This window comes from Watersipora subatra, chromosome 2 (assembly GCF_963576615.1).
Source record: "Watersipora subatra chromosome 2, tzWatSuba1.1, whole genome shotgun sequence".
Taxonomy (NCBI): Eukaryota; Metazoa; Bryozoa; class Gymnolaemata; order Cheilostomatida; family Watersiporidae; genus Watersipora; species Watersipora subatra.
Window position 1 is genome coordinate 66,221,334 of NC_088709.1, and position 21,983 is coordinate 66,243,316.

Consider the following 21,983-nt stretch of genomic DNA (forward strand, 5'->3'; position numbering starts at 1 on the left):
TTGCTTCAATCATTCTTTATTCTTTGTCAAATCGCTTATCAATTCCAGCAACCTGTTCCAAAACTCCAAACATTGGCATATCACTAACAGTGTTAGCCAAGAAGTAAAAGGAATACAAAAGCATTCTGAAAAGCTGGCAGCAAGTTGCAACTAATACTTCTGGAAGTCCAAGCCAAGCCCTAGGTCTTGATACCCGGTGTGAAACATGTCAGTTGTAATCACTATATGGATGAGACAGTTTAATGCTTTGTACTCTGTTCTGCAGCTCAACAAAAGTCTTTGCTGTAGGTTAACGCTTGTGGTTGAGGAACAGTTATAGTAATTCTAAAAAACCGTCTACTTGGGTGACTTTATTTCCCTGCGCCGTAGGGCATGCATATAGGGTTCAAATTCTAATCACATACCCTTCACAGCTATTGAAGAGTTAGTTAGATTTATGATGAATGGGTCTCGCAATGGTCGTTATAACGGAGTTATGTAAGATGTTTCTATATTGGTAATGTTTGTAGAAAATGGTAACTGACCTCTTGCTGCATAACAAATAAGTTAAGCAGATGATCAGGTTGTTTATAATATAATTACCTGCAACTTATTTTGAAAAATTACAACCTCAATTGCATATTCATAGTTCTTTGGCTATAACATTTTTTGCTCTCTCTCTCTGACAGAATTTGTTCATGCCGAAAAACTTTTTGCGGACTTTTGCAGTAACAGCTAAAAGTTCTGTCACAGAGCTTTAATGTAAAATTTTTAAAATCAGCAGAAAGTTGTACCTAAGAATCAATGCATTTGAAAAGTGAGAGACACTTTTTTTATTTTCATGAAACCGGATGCAAAAGAAAAATGCTGTTTTTTTGTGGTTTTAGATCACCAGTTTTAATATAAAAATATGGCTATCAGAAATACCTGAATATCAATGTTGAAGAATATTACTAGCAGTAACACGTTAAAGTTGCTGTCTACAAAGTTTTTTCAACCAACATAAGCTGAAAATAACCAAATTTTGAATCCACAATATTATGCTGCGAAGTTTGAGTGGAAAGAAAACCAACTGGCTTATTTTTTGAAAAATAATAACCTAATATCCTTAATTTCTTGTGAAAAAATTGTGGGTTGTTCTATTAACTCTGTGAGAGGTGATCAATGCTTTTGTATAGGTATTAAGGTTATTCATTATAAAGGCGTTCCTTAGCAAAAGAGTTACAAGTTGATGGAAAGAGGATAATTCCAAATCAAACCCAAATTATTACAAGTCGCTCATGTTGGGAAGCCAAAAGCATCCCTATCATTTAAGCATTTGTATTGCTCTAGTTTTAAATTAGCATTTCATTAGTCATAAAACTAACCTGATTTCTAACGAGCTTAGCATAAGATCTAAAGCCTTTGTATCTAACGGCATGTTATGAGCACAACCGAGCACAAAATATGTTTTTGTTGGAACAAACATTGTTTGAACTTTTATACTGCCGTGCATCTCTCTCTTGAAGAGATATTAATAGCTATATATCATAGCTTATAGTCATTTGATGGCAATCTAGGCAGGTAGCTATTTAATTAATTGCTGAACGAGAATTTAGTTGCCTCAACCTACAGGCTTACTCATAATGCTTATGATATCTCACACTGCACTATAAAAACAGAGTTTAACTAAGATGCCACACTCATGCATACAATAAATTTCAAAATCGGATTCATCAATAGTTTAATATGATCATTTACAAAGAAGAGCAAGCTGAATGTACAAAAATTACATCTGAATTTCTGAATGACTGTTATTGCTCGTGAAACATTTACACAGCATTTACGCTGTTGCAAAGCTAAACTTTTTTTGAAGCTTTGTAAAATAACACAACTTTGTAACATTTTTTGCACTGTTTCCAAAAGTATGAATTTATTAGGAATATTCTTTCAGCTACCTTCCGTTACGTCAGTCTGTTTTAGTTAATAAATATTTCACTAATGGTTTTACTGGACCAATCAAAATTGCCAAGTTTTTATTTGTCAATTTTTTTCAAACAGTCAAGTTTTCTTTTTCGTGTTTCCTGAGTATGTTTTTGATAAAGCTAAACATTTTGATACAAATAAAAAAGACTATGGGTTAATTATGTGTTTTATTAAAGAAACTCCTGATTTCACCTTCAACCATTTTAATCTTGATCATCAGCTTTTCAAGTCTATGTTTGTCCTCCAAGTCTAATTAAACCTCGCTATCTAAATCAAATTGAACTCAACTTAGAACTATTCCGTTATTATAAAATAAATTAATAGGCTATTACAAAATTATTTTATTTGGACATTTGAGGTAAAATCTATCATTTGTTAACGGTATTGTCATAAACCTTTTACCGTGGTCAGAACAGTAGCTCATTTGCTTTTTTCTGTGTTGTAATATTTATTTAGCTGTTAGGATTACTATTCACACGAAGCGCTAAGTTATTTAAATGTCTCAATTCATTATATTCTATTATATACTGAAACCGTTAACATGCCCCTACTGCAAACTGCCTTTAAAGATGAGCCTATGGTACAAACTTGACTAATTTGATAAACAAAAATCTAGTTAAAACTGTTTTAGAGCTGATTTCATTGATTCTGAAAGATTCTGATTCTGCTAGTTTAAGATGTATGGCTTTTGTACAAGCCATGAATAAGCCTGAACATTGTACGAGTTCCAAAGGCTGGTACACAAGTAGCACCACTCTGTAACCTAACCATAGCACCACTCTGTAACCTAACCATAGCACTACTCTGTAACCTAACCATAGCACCACTCTGTAACCTAACCATAGCACCACTCTGTAACCTAACCATAGCACCACTCTGTAACCTAACTATAGCACTACTCTGTAATCTAACCATAGCACCACTCTGTAATCTAACCATAGCACCACTCTGTAGCCTAACCATAGCACCACTCTGTAATCTAACTATAGCACCACTCTGTAATCTAATCATAGCACCACTCTGTAACCTAACCATAGCACCACTCTGTAACCTAATCATAGCACCACTCTGTAATCTAACCATAGTACCACTCTATAACCTAACCATAGTACCTGTTATGTTTCTGCACAGAAGCAATTAAATAGAGTATTAAATTAGAGAAATGGTTTATTGCACACTCCAGAGACAACTGATTTGATAACAGAAAACTCAAGTATTTATATGTTTGGTCATAGCAAAGCTTTGTAAAAAGCTACAAGCATTATTAATAGCTATAATGAGACAGTACTATATAATATTAGCTTGTATAAAGCTTTAGCTAAAAAGCATAATGTTTGTTGGCAAAGTACCAGTAATACTTGGCACTTGCATGACACCTCCTCACTAAGCTAAAGGTTCTTTCTGGTTCTCTTAGACCTTCGGGGTTTGTCTCTGCTATACTCATCTCCATCAGGTAGACGAGGGTTGCGTGGTCTTCTTCTAGACGGAGGTTGCTCTGTTACAGTTGTAGGGGCTGGTAGTTGCAGTTTTGTCTCCTCTGTTATATCAGGTTTATCTCCAGGGTCTTGATCTTCTTCTGTTGAGTATCTTGGTCTGAGTTGTTCAACATGTCTTCTCCAAGTAGGTCCCTTTGGTACCACTTTGACATTGAGACTACAAGTTCCATATCTCTTAGTAACAATGGCTGGAACCCATCTAGGTTGTCTGTTGGCTGCTAGAGCTGGAACTCCTTTGGTAGGTCCTAGAAGTGTGAGAAGAGGTCTGTGGTCAGTTACCAAGATAAACCGTCGACCATACAGGTACTGGTGATACTTCTTTAGAGCAAATATGATTGAGAGAGCTTCTTTTTGTATTTGTCCATATTTCCTCTGTGTGCTGGTCAGTGTTTTTGAAACATTGGCTATTGGTCTCTCACTTCCATCAGGATAACGATGAAATAGTACAGCTCCCAGTCCAGTTTCTGAAGCATCACATGAGATTCCAATGTCAAGATCTGGGTTGAAGTGTGCTAAGACACTATCAGTTGATAGCATATCTTTCAGTTTGTTGAAGCTCTTTTCTTGTTCAGTGCCCCACTTACAGGTCTCTCCTTTGCGTGTCAGTTTGTGCAATGGTCCTGTGAGTTGTGACAGATTGGGTATGAACTTGCTGTAGAATTGTGTAGCTCCTAAGAAAGATCTTAGCTGAGTTAAGTCTGTTGGGACTGGCATCTGTTGTACTGCATCTGCCTTCTTTCCTTTAGTGATTCCCTTTGAAGAGAGTTTGTGTCCCAGATACTCTACTGTAGGTTGAGCAAAACAGCACTTGTCTTTTCTACATCTGAGCCCTCTTTCTTCTAATCTTTGAAGAAGTCGACGTAAGTTTTGTAGATGGCTCTCTGCATTGGCTCCACTCACTAGTATATCATCTAGGTATACTGCTACTCCTGGGAGGTCTTGTGTCAGTTGCTCCATGATTTCTTGAAAATACCCTGGTGCTGAGCTTATGCCAAAGGGCAACCTCTTCTGTAGTAGTACTCCTCGGTGTGTTGATAGTGCTAGTCGTCGTTGACTTTCTGGTGCCAACAATATTTGATTGTAGGCATCTGCTAAATCAATCTTTGTGTAGCAATAGCCTCCACCTAGTTTTCTGATTAGATCTTCTGGTAGTGGGATAGGTTTCCTATGTGTTTCTAGCTGATTATTGATAGTCTTGGAGTAGTCTCCACATACTCTGATCTTCCCTGCAGCTTGACCTGTTGTAGATTTGCGTACAGGTACAACTGGTGTTCCATACTGGTTGAATTGAGTTGGTTCCCATATGCCTTTAGCTACACCTGCTTCGTATGCTTGGTTGAGCTCTTCTGTCAAGGCAATAGGAACTGGTCTGGGTCGGCAGAAGACTGGCTTTGTTGAAGGTTTGAAGTTTATCTCTAGTTCAAAGTTCTTGAGACATCCTAGCTCGTCTTTGAATATTTCTGGAAATTCTTTGCACATCTCCTTACTCTTGATTTGTAACCTCCCATCTGGCTGGTTCTCTGTGATTGTTGATACAAGGTTCTGTTGTAGCTTGTCATCAATAGAGATGCCTAGGTGCTGTATAGCAGTTCTTCCTAGTAGGTTGAGATCTTGTACAGCACTAATCACAAATGGTAGTCTGACTTCTTTCTGTGCATCCAATTGGGCAGTTAGCTCACATCTGCCAAGCGTCTCTATGAGATGTCCTGAGGCTGATTTGTAGTTAACTGTAGTAGGTTTTAGGTTTGGCTTTCCTAGCTTCTCCCATATTGATTTATAGATGAAGTTGTCACATGCTCCAGTGTCCAGTTCAAGTGTGAAGTTGTCTCCCTCCAGTTTGATGTTTTCAGCAAGTTTCACCATCTTGGTTGATGTGCATTCTATCATCTTTACTGGTTTTTCTGCTGCAGATGATTTCTTTTTCTTGCATGCTCTTTCTATGTGACCTTGTTTAGAACAAAAGTTGCAGGTGGCTGCTTTGAATCTGCAGTCATCCGCTGTATGGTTAGTTCGGTCACATCTGTAGCATAGCTTTCCTTCCTTCTGCTTGTCAGGTGTAGAGTTGTTTTTCTGGATTGGTTTGTATCTTGATTTCTGTTGAGCAACCTTGTTGACTTTAGACGAGTTTCCATAAACTGTCTCTTTGGCAACTTTAGCTGCTTCTTCTGTTTCCTGTGCTACCTGTATAGCTTTGTTGAAGTTGAGTTCATTGTCCTTGACCTTGAAGAGAGATTTGAGAACTGCTTCATTGTTTACAGAGCAGATAAATCTTGTTCTGAGAGCCTCATCTAATGGATCTGTAATGTCTATGAAGGCACATGTAGTTGCATCCTGACGAATTCTGGCAGCTAACTCTTGAATAGTTTCTCCAGGTTTCCTCTGCATGTCACTCCAATACTTGTAACGCTCTCTAACAATGAAGCGCTTAGGGTCATACTGGTCTTTGAGAAATTCCAGTATTTCATCCATGTTGAGTTCGTTGATCTGCTTGGGTGTTGAAAGCTGAGCTGCCATATTACTAAGCTGCTTGTAGAGTGTAGGCTGTTGGTTGGTGAGAAAAGTGCCAGCAATCTTGTCTTGATGAATAGAATTTGCTGAAATGAATGTGTTGAATCTGTCTATGTAATCTGTTAGTAGCTCTGCTGTTGGGTCAAAACCTGGGAAGGCTGGAACAGCGGTTGCAGCTGTTTCTTGTTTCCGTTGTAGGTTTTGTAGTAGTAGCTCCATCAGTTTCTTATTCTCCTCCATTCTTTCATCTTGCTGACTTCTGTATTCCTCTTGTTGCTGCTTGAACTCCTCATGCTGCTGTTGTCTATGCTCTTCTTGCTGCTTTCTCTGCTCCTCTTGCTGCTGTCTCTGGTCCTCCTGCTGCTTCTGCATTAGCTTGATCAGGTCTGCTACTTCTGCCATTGTAGTGGTGCAATTTTGAACAGTTACTCTTGTAATAAACTAGAACTCTTTGTATCGATTTTATCAATGATAAAATCTGAACAAAACTCTTTGTAACTGTTCAAAAGAGAAATCCTTGTCGCCAATTAGCTTCTCCCATATTGTTTCTGCACAGAAGCAATTAAATAGAGTATTAAATTAGAGAAATGGTTTATTGCACACTCTATTTAATTAGCTTCTGTTATGTTTCTGCACAGAAGCAATTAAATAGAGTATTAAATTAGAGAAATGGTTTATTGCACACTCCAGAGACAACTGATTTGATAACAGAAAACTCAAGTATTTATATGTTTGGTCATAGCAAAGCTTTGTAAAAAGCTACAAGCATTATTAATAGCTATAATGAGACAGTACTATATAATATTAGCTTGTATAAAGCTTTAGCTAAAAAGCATAATGTTTGTTGGCAAAGTACCAGTAATACTTGGCACTTGCATGACAGTACCACTCTGTAACCTAACCATAGCACCACTCTGTAACCTAATCATAGCACCACTCTGTAACCTAACCATAGCACCACTCTGTAACCTAATCATAGCACCACTCTGTAATCTAACCATAGCACCACTCTGTAACCTAACCATAGCACCACTCTGTAATCTAACTATAGCACCACTCTGTAATCTAACTATAGCACCACTCTGTAACCTAACCATAGCACCACTCTGTAATCTAACCATAGCACCACTCTGTAACCTAACCATAGCACCACTCTGTAACCTAATCATAGCACCACTCTGTAATCTAACCATAGTACCACTCTGTAACCTAACCATAGCACCACTCTGTAACCTAACCATAGCACAACTCTGTAACCTAATCATAGCACCACTCTGTAACCTAACCATAGCACCACTCTGTAACCTAACCATAGCACCACTCTGTAATCTAACTATAGCACCACTCTGTAATCTAACCATAGCACCACTCTGTAACCTAATCATAGCACCACTCTGTAATCTAACCATAGTACCACTCTATAACCTAACCATAGCACCACTCTGTAACCTAACCATAGCACCACTCTGTAACCTAATCATAGCACCACTCTGTAACCTAACCATAGCACCACTCTGTAACCTAATCATAGCACCACTCTGTAATCTAACCATAGCACCACTCTGTAACCTAACCATAGCACCACTCTGTAATCTAACTATAGCACCACTCTGTAATCTAACTATAGCACCACTCTGTAACCTAACCATAGCACCACTCTGTAATCTAACCATAGCACCACTCTGTAACCTAACCATAGCACCACTCTGTAACCTAATCATAGCACCACTCTGTAATCTAACCATAGTACCACTCTGTAACCTAACCATAGCACCACTCTGTAACCTAACCATAGCACAACTCTGTAACCTAATCATAGCACCACTCTGTAATCTAACCATAGCACCACTCTGTAACCTAACCATAGCACCACTCTGTAATCTAACTATAGCACCACTCTGTAATCTAACCATAGCACCACTCTGTAAGCTAACCATAGCACCACTCTGTAACCTAACCATAACACCACTCTGTAACCTAACCATAGCACCACTCTGTAACCTAACCATAGCACCACTCTGTAACCTAACCATAGCACCACTCTGTAACCTAACCATAGCACCACTCTGTAATCTAACTATAGCACCACTCTGTAACCTAACCATAGCACCACCCTGTAAGCTAACCATAGCACCACTCTGTAATCTAACTATAGCACCACTCTGTAACCTAACCATAGCACCACTCTGTAAGCTAACCATAGCACCACTCTGTAATCTAACTATAGCACCACTCTGTAACCTAACCATAGCACCACTCTGTAATCTAACCATAGCACCACTCTGTAACCTAACCATAGCACCACTCTGTAATCTAACTATAGCACCACTCTGTAATCTAACCATAGTACCTCTCTATAACTTAACTAAATACCCTTCTGACAGATTAAAAGTACAATTAGTGTTAAAAAGCCCCATTAAGTATTTCAAACGTTTAAGGACAAATACACTGTATGTGGTTCCTGTCGCCACACAATTGCTAAATTATACACAAGTTAGGAGCCAGCTGGACTAGAGTGCTAATCACTGGCAAAAAGCAAATAGATGTCGTAACTCTAGGATAACCATCTGATTGAACTTTGTATATATGCTAAGTTAAGATCAGTGTCTCTTTTTAGTCCAGTGCATGTGATGCTGAATTGTTGAATTTTTTTTAGTTTAGGAAACCAAAAGCAGAGCAGGATTTGATTGTTCGAAAAGATAGCTGTAATGTATGTCTTTAGAAATTCAGTTTGTCGGAATGGCCAACCTTGCCAATACTCAATCAGCATCAAATTTATTGGCGGCGACATTTGCCATTTACACATGTACTGTGTGCGTGGCAGTCTAAGGTGACCTAAAGGCTTTTAAACAACTATTTAACTTTGTTTTATATATAAGGTGATTATATCAATGTATTTCATACCTAGTCGCTGAACTATTACACAAGTGAATAAATGCATTATGCTATTAAATGTATTTTCTACAGACACAAGGGAGACAACTTCAACAAATAATTTTGGTTTTTATTGAGATTTGATAAATAACAATACATATTAATAACTTAATAATAGGATTTAGCTCTCATCTTCCTCATCATCATCCTCCTCATCCTCTTCCACACCCCTGTTAGTGCATTCTGTATAATTGGTACAGCCACAAAGGTCGCAGCATGGTCAGTTGGCCATCTTACATGAGCATCTTTGGTGGCAGCCATTTTTGTTGCACTTGCAATGTACCGTCTTCAGAACTTGTGGTGGTATGACAGATTTCTGATACCAAGTTATTTCTAGTGTGTCTTCTTTAGTCATGTGCCAGCCATTACCTTGAGGTGGAGGAATGTTGGGCTTGGCATCTAGGCAGCGGAGCCGTATTGCAGCTTGGTAGCAGGCCCTCTTGATGTGCTGTTGAAAACAATCATCATTTGTTGGTAGCATTTGTTCAGCACTTCTGCTTTTGAATAGGTGGTAGCGAGCATCATTGGCAGCAAGACACTTGGTGTTATACATTAAGCAGACCAGCTTCAAGGATAGCTTCAGCTTGCAGACGTTCATCTCCAAGGATCTCTGCACAGTCCTGGAGTTTACCTTTGAAAAATAGCACAACCAGATGCACAACTCAAACATATACCATAAATCACAGGTTACCTTTAGTAGGTCAAAATCGGATGATATCGCCATAATAATACTATGCCATCAAACCAACTAGATCAAATCAGCCATCACAGGTTATTTAAACATTCTTCACTGACATACCTGCAGTTTTGGACTGGGTTGTTCAGAGTTTATCAATAGTAGTGGTTACACATCCAGTCTTGTACTTGCGTTCCTTCTGACACAGAATACATATTGGAGGTAAGATTGGTCGCTGGTTTGCCACTCATTTTTTCTTAGCAGGCCTAGGTGTCTCCCCTATACTCTCATTTTCCAATTGAGATTCATTAATATTGACAGCTGGGTCTGTCTCTGGCTGTGGTGATATTACGCAAAATGTGCAAACTTACTTTCATTTTTGCAAAGAATAGGTTTATATTATGATGGAATGAAAGGCTAAGCTAGGGTGGCGCGTTCTCAACCAGGTAACTTGATAACACTGAGTCAGACCATTTTACTTATACACACTAGACTTTTGTACATTTGAACAACATTTTGTACTTTTGACATTTGCATCTCATATATACATAAGCCTTAACCCTTTTGCGGTACTGACGCTGGTGGGCAGAGCGACTACTATGTCACCACGCGAACGTTTTTTATAAACTGATTTCTGGTTAGCTTATTGTTTTTTCATTTAATTTTTTACTAATAGTAAACTACAATAGATTGGTCTCTGCTAGCAACAAAAAAAAGCCGTTTTGAAAAACAAAAACGATCGTTTTTATAATACTGAATGAACGAAAAATCCAAAATAAAAATGTATTTAAATAAAATTGGAAATTTTGTTTGTAGCTTGTTTCTGCTTTTGTTTCTGCTTTCTGAATGTTTTCCCAGAGTGACACAACTTTATTTTACTCTCATGGTGTCTTCCAAAGGCTATAAGCAAAGGAGATTGTTGTTTGAGATAGCATTACTCAAATCACCTCAGTTCTCCTTTGAGTTGATTGTAATGTTTTCTTGTGAGTGAAATAGCTGTAGCATTTCTCATGGCAGCTGATAGTGATATCTTGAGAGGTGTTGGTAGTGGTAGAAGATGACGATGCTCTTAGTCCCTTAGAAGATCGTTGCAAATAGAGTCTGGATAAACGCCTTTGTGGCTCAAGATAATAGTTAATATATTGCTGAGCATATGACTCAGCAGTGGCGAGTCGCTTTGATGATAAAACAATCACGTTACAGTTGTCATTTTCTGATTTCAGTCAGTGAAAAGCTGATGATTTAGCAGCCTTTTTCTCCATTTCAACTTGCAAACATGCATGCGGCTTACGCACTACTTTCTTTAATAATAACAAACCGGATTACTCATAGTAAAGCGCATTGTTTAACATGGCGTAGTAATTATAAAATCATGACTGCGCGTTGTGAAATAGTGCAACTACATTTTGTAACATTTCTACTAGAAATGGCAAGTTTTCAGATTCCAAAAACTTTATTTTAGTTAATTTATGCTACATTAACCATTTTAAATGATCAAAAAAACTTCTGCTGGCCGTTTTCTGATATTTTACAATTCAGCATCATCACATGCACTGGACTATTTGCCAACCTGGTTAAATGCCAAATGCACTAGATGGTTAAGCAGGAGTTGCCCACTCATTGGGTTTTTTAGACCTTGGATATCTAAAAAAAGTCAGAGCGTCAGTAATTGGCAAATATCAAAGCATATCTAATGTAAATGCAAGTAGCTGCTCTGGTGTCTGCCTAGTTTTGACTAACCAATAAAGAGGTAAAATAACTCCAACTGCAAATCTCACCAAACAATCACTCAACAATTGTATTTCAAAGTTTTCCAATCTTTTATCAAAAGAGAGCAAATTTATGCATAAGCTCAGTAGTTTCAAGTCTTCCTTGGATATATTTTCATTTTTGCATTCATTTCACCATATTGTAATACCTTTCTTTTTATTTTTGTGGCACCATATGTAAAAATTCTTTCAATAAAACTGGAACTATGGACTGCCGAATAAAAGTAATATATAATATAAATATATATACTTACTAAAATATATTACTAAATTGTTATAGTATACTTACATTATATATATATACAATAAAAAAGCAAATTGTCTGTCCAAAGACTTTTTTATGGCTCGAGCAACACCAGGCATTCAGTTAGTATTTCAATATAATATATTGAGTAATAAAAAGTTATTTGAATAGAAAATTGATTTTTATTTAACATATACGACATTGAGAATTCTAGTAGATACTAGTAAAAATGTAAAAATGAAATATCGGACTGTTTTTGTCGGATACTTTGTCTGACCGAATGAAGATAAGATGTAGATGCATTTCCGACTCAAGATAATACAACAGTCCACGTGTAAAAGTTTTCTATTGAATAGTTATTAGCGATGATCATGAGGAAAACCAAAAATAGAAGCTGGTAACAAGACATTTGAATATGAAACGTCACTTTTGAAAATTACAAATTAAAACAATAGGTAACGGTAAAAAACCAAGCTTTCAAAAGAATTTCTAAAAAATAAAAAACGCAAAATGTAATATTAATTAATAGTAAAAAGTGCGTATTTAGTGCAATAAGGATACCACAAAAAAAGAATCCAGCATGATAAGAACGGCTTAGCCTTGTGGTTAGGTGTGCGTACATGCGAATGTAATTGTAGGGAGTTCAATTCCAGCGCCAAGTGGATTTTCCGTTGCTAGATTTTAATCGCTATAACTGGTCACAGCAATGACAGATGAAGGGACAAACAAACTCTGAGATTTGCTTATATATTTATATTAATATATTGATAAAATAAATTAAGTAAATTTTATATATAATCTATCTTTTTTTGACGTCATGACCCCATTGGCGCTCGTCCACGAAAAGCCGCCATCTTTGTAGAAAACAATCGTCATTCTCTTGATTAATAGTATTTTGGTGTTGTTTTGATACTAAAATAAAAAAACTGCAAACAAAAGCATTGTATGCAATAAATAATTGCAGAAGCTTTGTGTTTTTAACAATAAAAGTTGTCCATAAAGATGGCAGACAACGATAGAATGACGTCACAAGAAAATGAAGGATATATTATATACATTTACTGTTTTTTCTGCTCTCCTATGTTAAGTGTATAATCTCTATTTTTAGTTGAATGTGCTGTTCAGCAGTTTTTTCAGTACAATTTTTCAGTACAGTGCTTGCAATTTTAAAAGACATAGAAACAATACAAAAAGCATTCGCTGTACTAAGTCAAGTTCATTAGTGTCCTGAAAATGGGAAAGCTTATTTTGGTCAACTATGCAAGTCTGCAACTTTATAGCAAAATAAAAGAATATAAATGTACATGTTAGGTTTTTGCTTTGGTTTCGTAGCAACACAAGTTACACAACACAGATAGAGTTCAGTAAATGCACACAAAATACAATTATTATAAAAGTAATAATCATATAACAATAATAACAATAATGATAATAATAATAAAATAATACACCTTTGCATTAATCGCGCATTAAAGATAATGTAAACCATAAAAAGTGCCATTCGCTTGAAGTCAGATTTTTATTAACACACTTTCAACACCATTAAACGTTTGTTATATTGTATTTTCAGATCACTTCAGGAATTATTTTCAAACTTGAAAGGAAGTGCAACTATTGATGTTGCACATTTGATTGTTAAATGGTTGTGCAAATTTCATGAGAAAATTTCACTTGGCTAGCTTATTGACACATGGGTGAAGTCTCCCACAAATTGTTAAAATAATTTTTTGTATAAGTAATATTTGACCTACGCAAGCGGCTCTCTCAGCTCATTGTTTGCCCATGATGCATAACATTTGAAGTTGTTTAAACTGTCATTTATTATTTGAGATCAACAGAATGTCAATTTCAGTGACTTGACGAATTGCTTCCGGAAAATACCAATGCAGTTAGGTTTTCCAAATGTTTTACAAACAGGTTTAGTTACACGGTCAGAAATATTTATCATCAACTCATTGCATACCATGAGTTGTGTATGTGTTTGTGTATGGTCAAGAACCGTGTAAAGGTCCGGCCACACGTAACGAATTATTCGTTCAATCTGACCGAATTCACGAATTTCACAGAATTCACAGATTTGTTCGGCCGAATATCACAAAATCGTCTGAGCTGTGCATGCACACCGAATTCGTCAACGAAACGCTTTTAATTGGCTAACCAATTTTTTTAGCGAGCACGATTCTAGTAGCTTTGACAAGTGGTATAGTCCAAGACACGTACGACGACACACAATAAAAGTATCACCGCGATATGACTTGATACATACGATGCGACTGCCTATATGTGCTATTGTTGGTTCTTTCTCGTTGGTTCACCATGGCAGGAACTTCTCATCGTGTATCCAGTATTTTCTTATGTTTTAGTAGCTATAAATTGTTTCTTTTTCAATAATAATAATTTCTTTTTATGCAGCAAAAGCTCCGTCGCAAAAACAGTCGCTATCTCTAGCGCATATAGGCAGTTGCATCGTATGTATCAAGTCATATCGCGGTGATACTTTTATTGTGTGTCGTCGTACGTGTCTTGGACTATACCACCTGTCAAAGCTACTAGAGTCGTGCTCGCTAAAAAAATTGGTTAGCCAATCAAAAGCGTTTCGTTGACGAATTCGGTGTGCATGCACAGCTCAGACGATTCTGTGGTATTCGGCCGAATAAATCTGTGAATTCTGTGAAATTCGTGAATTCGGTCAGATTGAACAAATAATTCGTTACGTGTGGCCGGACCTTAATGCAGCTACAGTACGCTTTGTACAAAACATTTCTGATTAATTAATTGTTAGTTAATTAGCCTATCAAGTCTGTACTTGAATGAAAGAAAATAATTTTCTGCATGTGTTGAGCCAATAAAAAATATTTTTACAGCCTGGGTTGTAAACATGGGGTATGAAACTGAGTTTCATCATGCAAACGCGTTAATTTTTTATCGTAATTTATTTTTCGTAATGACCACTGGTGTCGGACGCGCTATAGCAATCAAAACTTCACAAATTGTAAATAAATTGACTTCTGGAGATTATCTATTGCCTATAATTCTAGAAACACTGATTATTTTTAACAACAATAATAATATTGTTAGCTATAGTAATAGCGATAACCCTTCCGACTTGGAATACACTGAAATTATGACTCATGGTAGTAAGGGAAGGGCTGAAGAAATGTCCTAGCTCATTCCGCAACGCATTTACAGACTTGTTTGTATTGCATTATCTGATGTAAAATTTTATGCTGATTAATCTGGTACTAAAATCTTTTTCATAGACTTTGAGATTCAAAACATAGGACAACCTATATTGCCTCATTGGCAAATATCAGGTTTTACTGAACATTTAATTATGTCCTCGTAAAAAAAAATATTTTTGTTTGATGGTCTTGATCATGTAAAAGCACTAGCTCATAAAATTTTATTAATGATAGAGCAATCCATGGGGTGAGTAATCCATAGAGCAATACATAGAGTAAAACAGATAAAGTATTGATCAACTACCAAAGGTTAATTGAAACTTCATAGAATAAGTAGATTGAAACATCTATGAATATCTAGTCATTACTGTGTTTATAATTTACAAGGTTGAGACAGCCCATAAAAATCTATGATATGTTTTCTCTGTACTTGCCCAAGTCAGAAGGCTAAAAACTATTAAGCACTACTTGATTGTGCTAACTATCCATTAAAAAGAGTCACATTACGGTTTTCTGTCTGCTTAGTAGGTTTTACTCACATGTACAAAAACCAAATTTCTTTGTCAAGAAACTTTTCAAAGATTAAGTTCTTGGAGCATGAAAAAATCTTCAGATCATCTACAACATTTAAACAATTAGTTTTCTAGATGCAAATATATATATATTATATATAAATATATATATTTATATATATATATATATATATATATATATATATACTCATGCTACAGACAGTACTGTTTCGGCTATTGAAGCCTCATCAGTGCGGCTTTATGTAGTGCATATTTATGTAGTGCAGCTTTATGTAGTTCATCAGTGCATATTTATATATATATATATTTGTATACATAAATATATATAGTTGGACACAAAACAGGTATAGGGAGTCCTCGAGTTACAGCAATTTCAATTTACACTGTTTCGAGCTTACGAACAGGCCCCATGAAAATAAAATCTAAAATAAAATCTAATAAAATCTAAAATAAAATCTAATAAAATCTAAAATAATATTTAATGTAGATTTATTTAAGCATCGCTTATGACATACTTTATTGAGCTTGTGGCGGAGGAAGACAACTTCAGTGCATCACTTACTTTCAGTGATACACCATGTTGGTTGTGCCTGACAGTTCTCGCTCTGTCGCCTGTTTGAGTTATTTTATTTTTAACTTTCATTGTGATTCCAAAGCCCAAGGCAAACATAAGGGTGGTGCATCAAAGGAACTAAAGTCCATCGCTATGAAAGTGAAACTAGATTGTAATAAGAGTACAGCGTAATTTATTCAGGATCTTTTGACTTACACGGAAGTTTGAGTTACATCGTGTTTTAAGAACAGATCAACATCATAGGTCGAAGACACTCTGTACACAGTTTTACCAGCTAAAAGCTTTCTTTTCAACTTTCTTTACTTCGTAAATTAATAATTTGGCTTTTGCTGCTACCCGCAGTAACTTGTCAAAGCTTTAAATCGATGTTGATTTGCAATCTTAGATGTAACAAAGCTACTAGTCTGTCACCACAGCGGTTGAGCAAGTAGAAGCTACCTTCAACTAGCATTGCTCATTGTAATGCCAGGGTAGTCAGGGAAACTGGGTGGAGTCGCCATGAAATCATTGAGTCATAACAGTTTCCTGTGGCTTAGTTCAGATTAATAAGCGTAGATAGTATGGTTTAGCAATACACAAAGTTAGAGCAAAATAGTGGTTCATTAGTGGCATAGAAATTCATCATTCGTGCATATCTGTTTGTAAAGAGGCAGATGTATGTTACAATCTCCTGCATACTGAGTTGGATATAGTTGTATAAAACTATATGAACATCTGTTAGGTGTTTGCATACAATTGTTACAATTCAATAATTAAGTAACTGGTTGTAATTTTAAAATATAGAATGGCTAGATTATTTTTAAAAAAAATTAAAAAATTAGCTAAAACCAAAAATGTACAAATACTGGGGTGTAACAATTAGCAAAAGAAGGCTGCCATACTAACATCATGTTATGTTAGTTCATTTGCTGTCTTTAGTGTTTTTATATGGCTTCGATCAGTAGTCTCTTATACTTGCTTGTGATTGACCAACCAGCAGATTTAGCTGGAACTTATCACAGCTACAGTTCATTGTCAAACTTTTTAGTTCTTAGTAAGTGAAATAACTTATGATCAATATACTGACATAATAGTTACAGTTATCAGCTAACACTTGAACATGTTTAAATACAAATTTTGTTGATGTATACTACTTGAATAAGGGTTTGCTTTTTGTCAAGTTGCTCACTTATTGTCATCCTCTTTAAAAGCCATTTGTTGTTTCTACTGTCATCTACACAATCACACCAAAGTTACGCATGTAATTTTGTGTTTATCAACTTCATCAAATCATTCTAGGATATTCACCAACTCCTATGCCAGTATTTTTGTTCCTTTAGTAGCTGTGAAATGTCCATCATTTTCCTGTTAAAGATATTAATCTTTCAACAAGTACATGTAAGTACTTGTGCGAGAGCTCAAAACAAATCAGTAGGTTTATCTTTAGTACTATTAATCTTCAACATCCTCTAATTCGCTTCGGCAGTTCATGTTAGTCAATGAATATTTCAGTCGCACAAGACATGCATGGGGGAAGTGTTGGACAGCTGTCTTGTTGATTATCCTAAACTCAGTAAAAAGGTCCAGGGATATCTGGAGGATGTTGTTCATAAGGGCTGCACTCATGAAGGTAAGTGAAAGCCAGTGAATTTCTTTTTTGTATCTGATTAGTAGCTCACTTTTATAGACCTACTCAGAAATACATTTGAGCTCCATCGCAATCCAGAAGTACCTTAATTTTTTTACATACTTTTAAACAAATATTCTAAGTGGCCTCAGGTTATAAACTACGGTCATACCTCGATATTCGAGTGCTCAACCTATAAAAAAATAGTGATCGAGCAGAACTTCGAGAAAGTTTCTGTCTGGAGACATGAGCAAACTTTGAGATATGAGCCGATTCTCAATGTCCATTACGTGGTCAAGTATGTGAGCGACCGCTTACGAGAACATTATCATTTGGTCTTTCGTGTCAAATCAATTTAAAAAAGTTTTAAAAAAGCCGGCTAAAAATTACCGTGAAAGCGAAGCAAAAAGTGCCAAACCAGAAAAAGCTCATAACAAAATTGAATGAAGACAAAATTAGAGTTTGATTAATCAAAAGATTAAAACTTATTTTTAAATGCATTTGGAGTAAACTAAATTCATGGTTTATGTTATGCTACGTATCGTCACAAAAGTCTAGTGTACCAAATGAGTTGCTATCAAGTCTCTCTCGAACCGCAGTTAGTCACAGTTTGTCACAAAGGTAAGAACTCCACACAGGACTGTACATAGTATTGTGACATTTTATTGCAGATCATAACCACTAAATAGGTACCTATATGTTAACTTGTGAGTATAGGTAGTGAATTACAACAATTAAATACACATTTTCTATCATAATATCCCGTTTTAAAGTGGTTTTTCATCATATGGAATGAATAATTTGTATTTAGTTATTTTATATAAGAAATATTGCTTTGAAATAACTGATAACATAGCTAAATTTGACATACGAGCTCAGTCATAAAAAGCATTTAGCTCTGATGTCGAGATGTGACTGTATTAGTTGATTACAATAGATTGTTATACCCTTCAGGACAACATTATTCGAGGAGTCATATTTTGTGAAAGTTGTTTTGTCATGCATTTTTGCGGACTGTATTATTTGAAGAGGAACACATACCCTAGGACACTTATATTTCGCTAGTATTTAGTTTCGTGAGTAGCATACAAAGTAAAATTTCGCTGCAACTTAATTTCGCAGCTCTGATGAGTGCGAAAATATAGTGATGTGAAAATAAATGCAGTGGAACAAACATAATTAGATTCCTCAGGTTCAGTTCACCAGTAAGAAAAATTTTTTCAATTTGGGACTAGTTTGTAATTGTAAACCGCAGGTAGAATTGTGTGGCCGAGATTGATAATGCAATTTGATTGCTTGCTGCCATTTGTTTCTTGGACTATTAATGAACAAAGCTATTTAATTCCACGTTTTCGCTCGTTCGTTATGATAGTTTAGTTTCGCTCATGAAATTTTCGCAAGAGGACGACTCCGCGAAAGTTAGATGAGGCGAATACATAAGTGTCCTAGGGTATGCTAATAAATTAGTCTCTAAATACAGCTAACAATAGAGTGCAAAACCTTCGCATGCTTATAGCACATGTTTAAGTTTCTATTTGAGTTTTCTATGCTATATGTAAATATATCTGCAAATCCAATCATATATATAGGCTACAGACCACAATGCCTGAATTAGAATCATCATTGTCGATTTCATCAACTTCAGTATTAAATGTTGTTATATTTGATTTCACAGTGAAAAACTGCAAGAGCAACTTGCAACATCAAGCTAAAATCTGAAAAAATTGTGACAATCTTGAATAGTTTTGTGAAGAATTGCGATGCTTTGGCAATAAGCGTGATTCTAACTCCCGACAATGGTTACAAAATCATCCGGGTTTAAAATCTTTGGACTGACTGTCTTGGGCACGATCCCGCCGCCTCCTGGTATGAATAACGGCTTAATTTGGGTCCTTGCTGTAAACATTACATGACTCAATATTTGACAAAAAAAATAAAGATTTTTCATTCTATTTTGTTGTAAGATAAAAAAACTTAAAGGTTGATTTGCAACAAAATTCACATTATATTTATTTGATATCAAAAGATTCACCATGTCTTTTTCTGTTGTTTTGTAGGTGCAAAATATGTGGGAATGTGATTACAAGCTGTTAAAAGCTAAAAACCGACCAGTTAATCGCAGCCACACGAGACCGCTGCAGTTTGGATTCTCTTTCCAAAGCTGCTCAAATGTGATGTAGTTGTGGGAGATGGTTTCTGTTTACACTTTCATGCAACTTTATTCGTCGAAATATTTTCACAAATATACTTCACACATTCAATAAAACCATGTCTATTGTTCTTACGCATCTATTTTATCGTCATTGTAATGCTATCACTTTTAGTAGTAATATCTTATAACTTACCGTAAAAATTCATTTAATTTTTTAACCTTACCTCGAAGGAGTACATATCATTGTCTGATAATCAAGACGAGCCTGTTGGTCACCTGTGATAATCGAAAAGTGCTGCAAAAATTATTTACAGAGTATTGGGTCACATCATCAGATTACGACTTGACGATTAGATCAAGCCGAAACAAAACTGTAAAGTAGCGAGCATCTATATTTGATACAGAGTCTTCGGTAAAACCCGAAGTGTTTGTCATAAACTAAGTGCTACGATAAGTTTTATATTGAGCTTTTTATTGGCCTTTCAATTCACGTGAGAACATCACGTGACAAGGCAATAACCAAAATGTAATGACAACATCAGAGAAATAAACAGATTCCAATCTATGGCGGCTTTTCGTTTTTGAGCTTTTAAGAGCTTGTAATCACATTTCCACATATTTGGCACCTACAACACAACAGAGTAAGACATGGTGAATCTTTTGATACCAAATAACTGTAATGTAAATTTTGTTGCAAGTCAACCTTTAACAAAAGTTTATTTTCAGTATGAACTGTTAAATAGAAAGCGGTAAAAGTATGCAGAAGGCATTTCTTGATTGAATCAATGAAAAAATGGCAGGCTACCATATGCGAATCTATACATTTTTATTTTGGTTCTCAAAATAAAATTTGTCCCCTGTTAAAAGTTTTTCTTATGCCTGCCTTAAATTGAAACAACCAAAAATTTCAAACTCCAACAAGGTTGTGTGCAACCCGATAACAGTAACGTTAGAAATCGTAAATATTTATTATAAACTATTTCAGGTCCTACTACAGTAGACATCAGCAAGAGTTGTGTGCACACAAAACTACGAGAGAAGAGGTCAGTGGATGAGAGCAAGAACCTCTACGAGCTGGCTAACGAATGCCTAGAGAATGACGGTCAGCTTGACCCAACACTCCAGTCTCTAATGACTCTACTCCACAACCTCAACAGATCAAGAGAGCATCTTTACAAGCGCCTACCAGATGTTTAAACTTTCCCGCCAATTATCTCACATTACTGACACTTTAACACTGTAATAGATGTGATTACAGTGTTGCCACTATTCCTCCTTAGCGTGAACTACTTATACAGTGTATACTAGTGCTTGTCAAATGTTATAGTGACCTTGACCCGGTTAAGTCAAGTCAGATGTGACACATAATAGCATTTATGAAATAGTTGGTAAATTGCCAGGAATAGATTTTAACGATCTTGAGAAGTGGTGTACGCTTGCTGATAATATTTCACCAATATAGTCATCAGAAAGCTAAAATTAAATACATATATAGTACATATATACAATATAATGCAATAATACATATATAAAGCTGTTTCACATTTACCTTTGTACAATTCAGGTTGCCAGCTATATCTTTATTATTAGTAGTGGGAGTATAATAGCTTACTTCAGAGATGAGCCGAGATAACACATTTGCTTGAGTAGGAATTGAAAAATAATTGAAGTGAATCGAGTCTTCACTGTCGTCATAAAAGAATTCACTCGATTCTATATTTTCAATAAGCAAAACCTTTCTTTTATAATTACATGTGATGCATTGACAGAAAAAATATCACGGGCAGTGATGTCCTAAATAACATAATATGTTACTTGATGTGCGCCAAAATGAAGATGTCAGTGCAGTCCCATGTTGCCACTCATATCCATTTCTAAAAGACTGATATCACTGGGAATATTTTATTGGTCAATATTATACATTGCCCACCAGCTTTATGATTTGCCTGTGCACTAACAATAAGGTGATTTATATACTTTATATCTGCTCGTAAATATTGTTCATTCTATCAAAAAGCCTTTAAAACAACTCACCTTTATGCTTATACAAAAGCAAGGATCATGGATCGCAGTGTCATCAGATCCATCCAAAACTTCGCCACAATAAGTTTAGAAAGCTAGGCTATCATTGTGCTAAAAATGAACCAGTTGCATAGTTTTACTTTTACTCGTCACAAAACACAGCATAAAATCTTAGTTTCAAATTTTTTTAATTCTCAGTTTATGATGAATGAAAGAAATATTGTGAACGGCAACCTATACATATTTCTGCTAATGATATCCTTCAACACTGCACCAATGGTACTGTATTTTGGGCTAACACATTTTTATGTAAGGTAATGTGTGTCTGTGTTTTGGTCAAACT

At 35.8% G+C, this 21,983-nt stretch overlaps 1 protein-coding gene across 1 annotated transcript in view; it reads left to right on the plus strand.

Annotated features, from left to right (window-relative positions):
- LOC137387688 (uncharacterized) overlaps positions 1-21,260 on the plus strand; it is a 40,862-nt gene extending 19,602 nt beyond the window's left edge. The window contains exons 3-4 of the mRNA XM_068074175.1: positions 17,352-17,469; positions 20,604-21,260. Coding sequence (XP_067930276.1) covers positions 17,352-17,469; positions 20,604-20,815 — 330 coding nt within the window. The 3' untranslated portion in view covers positions 20,816-21,260. The remainder of the gene's footprint in view (positions 1-17,351; positions 17,470-20,603) is intronic.
- Positions 21,261-21,983: the final 723 nt, after the last annotated feature.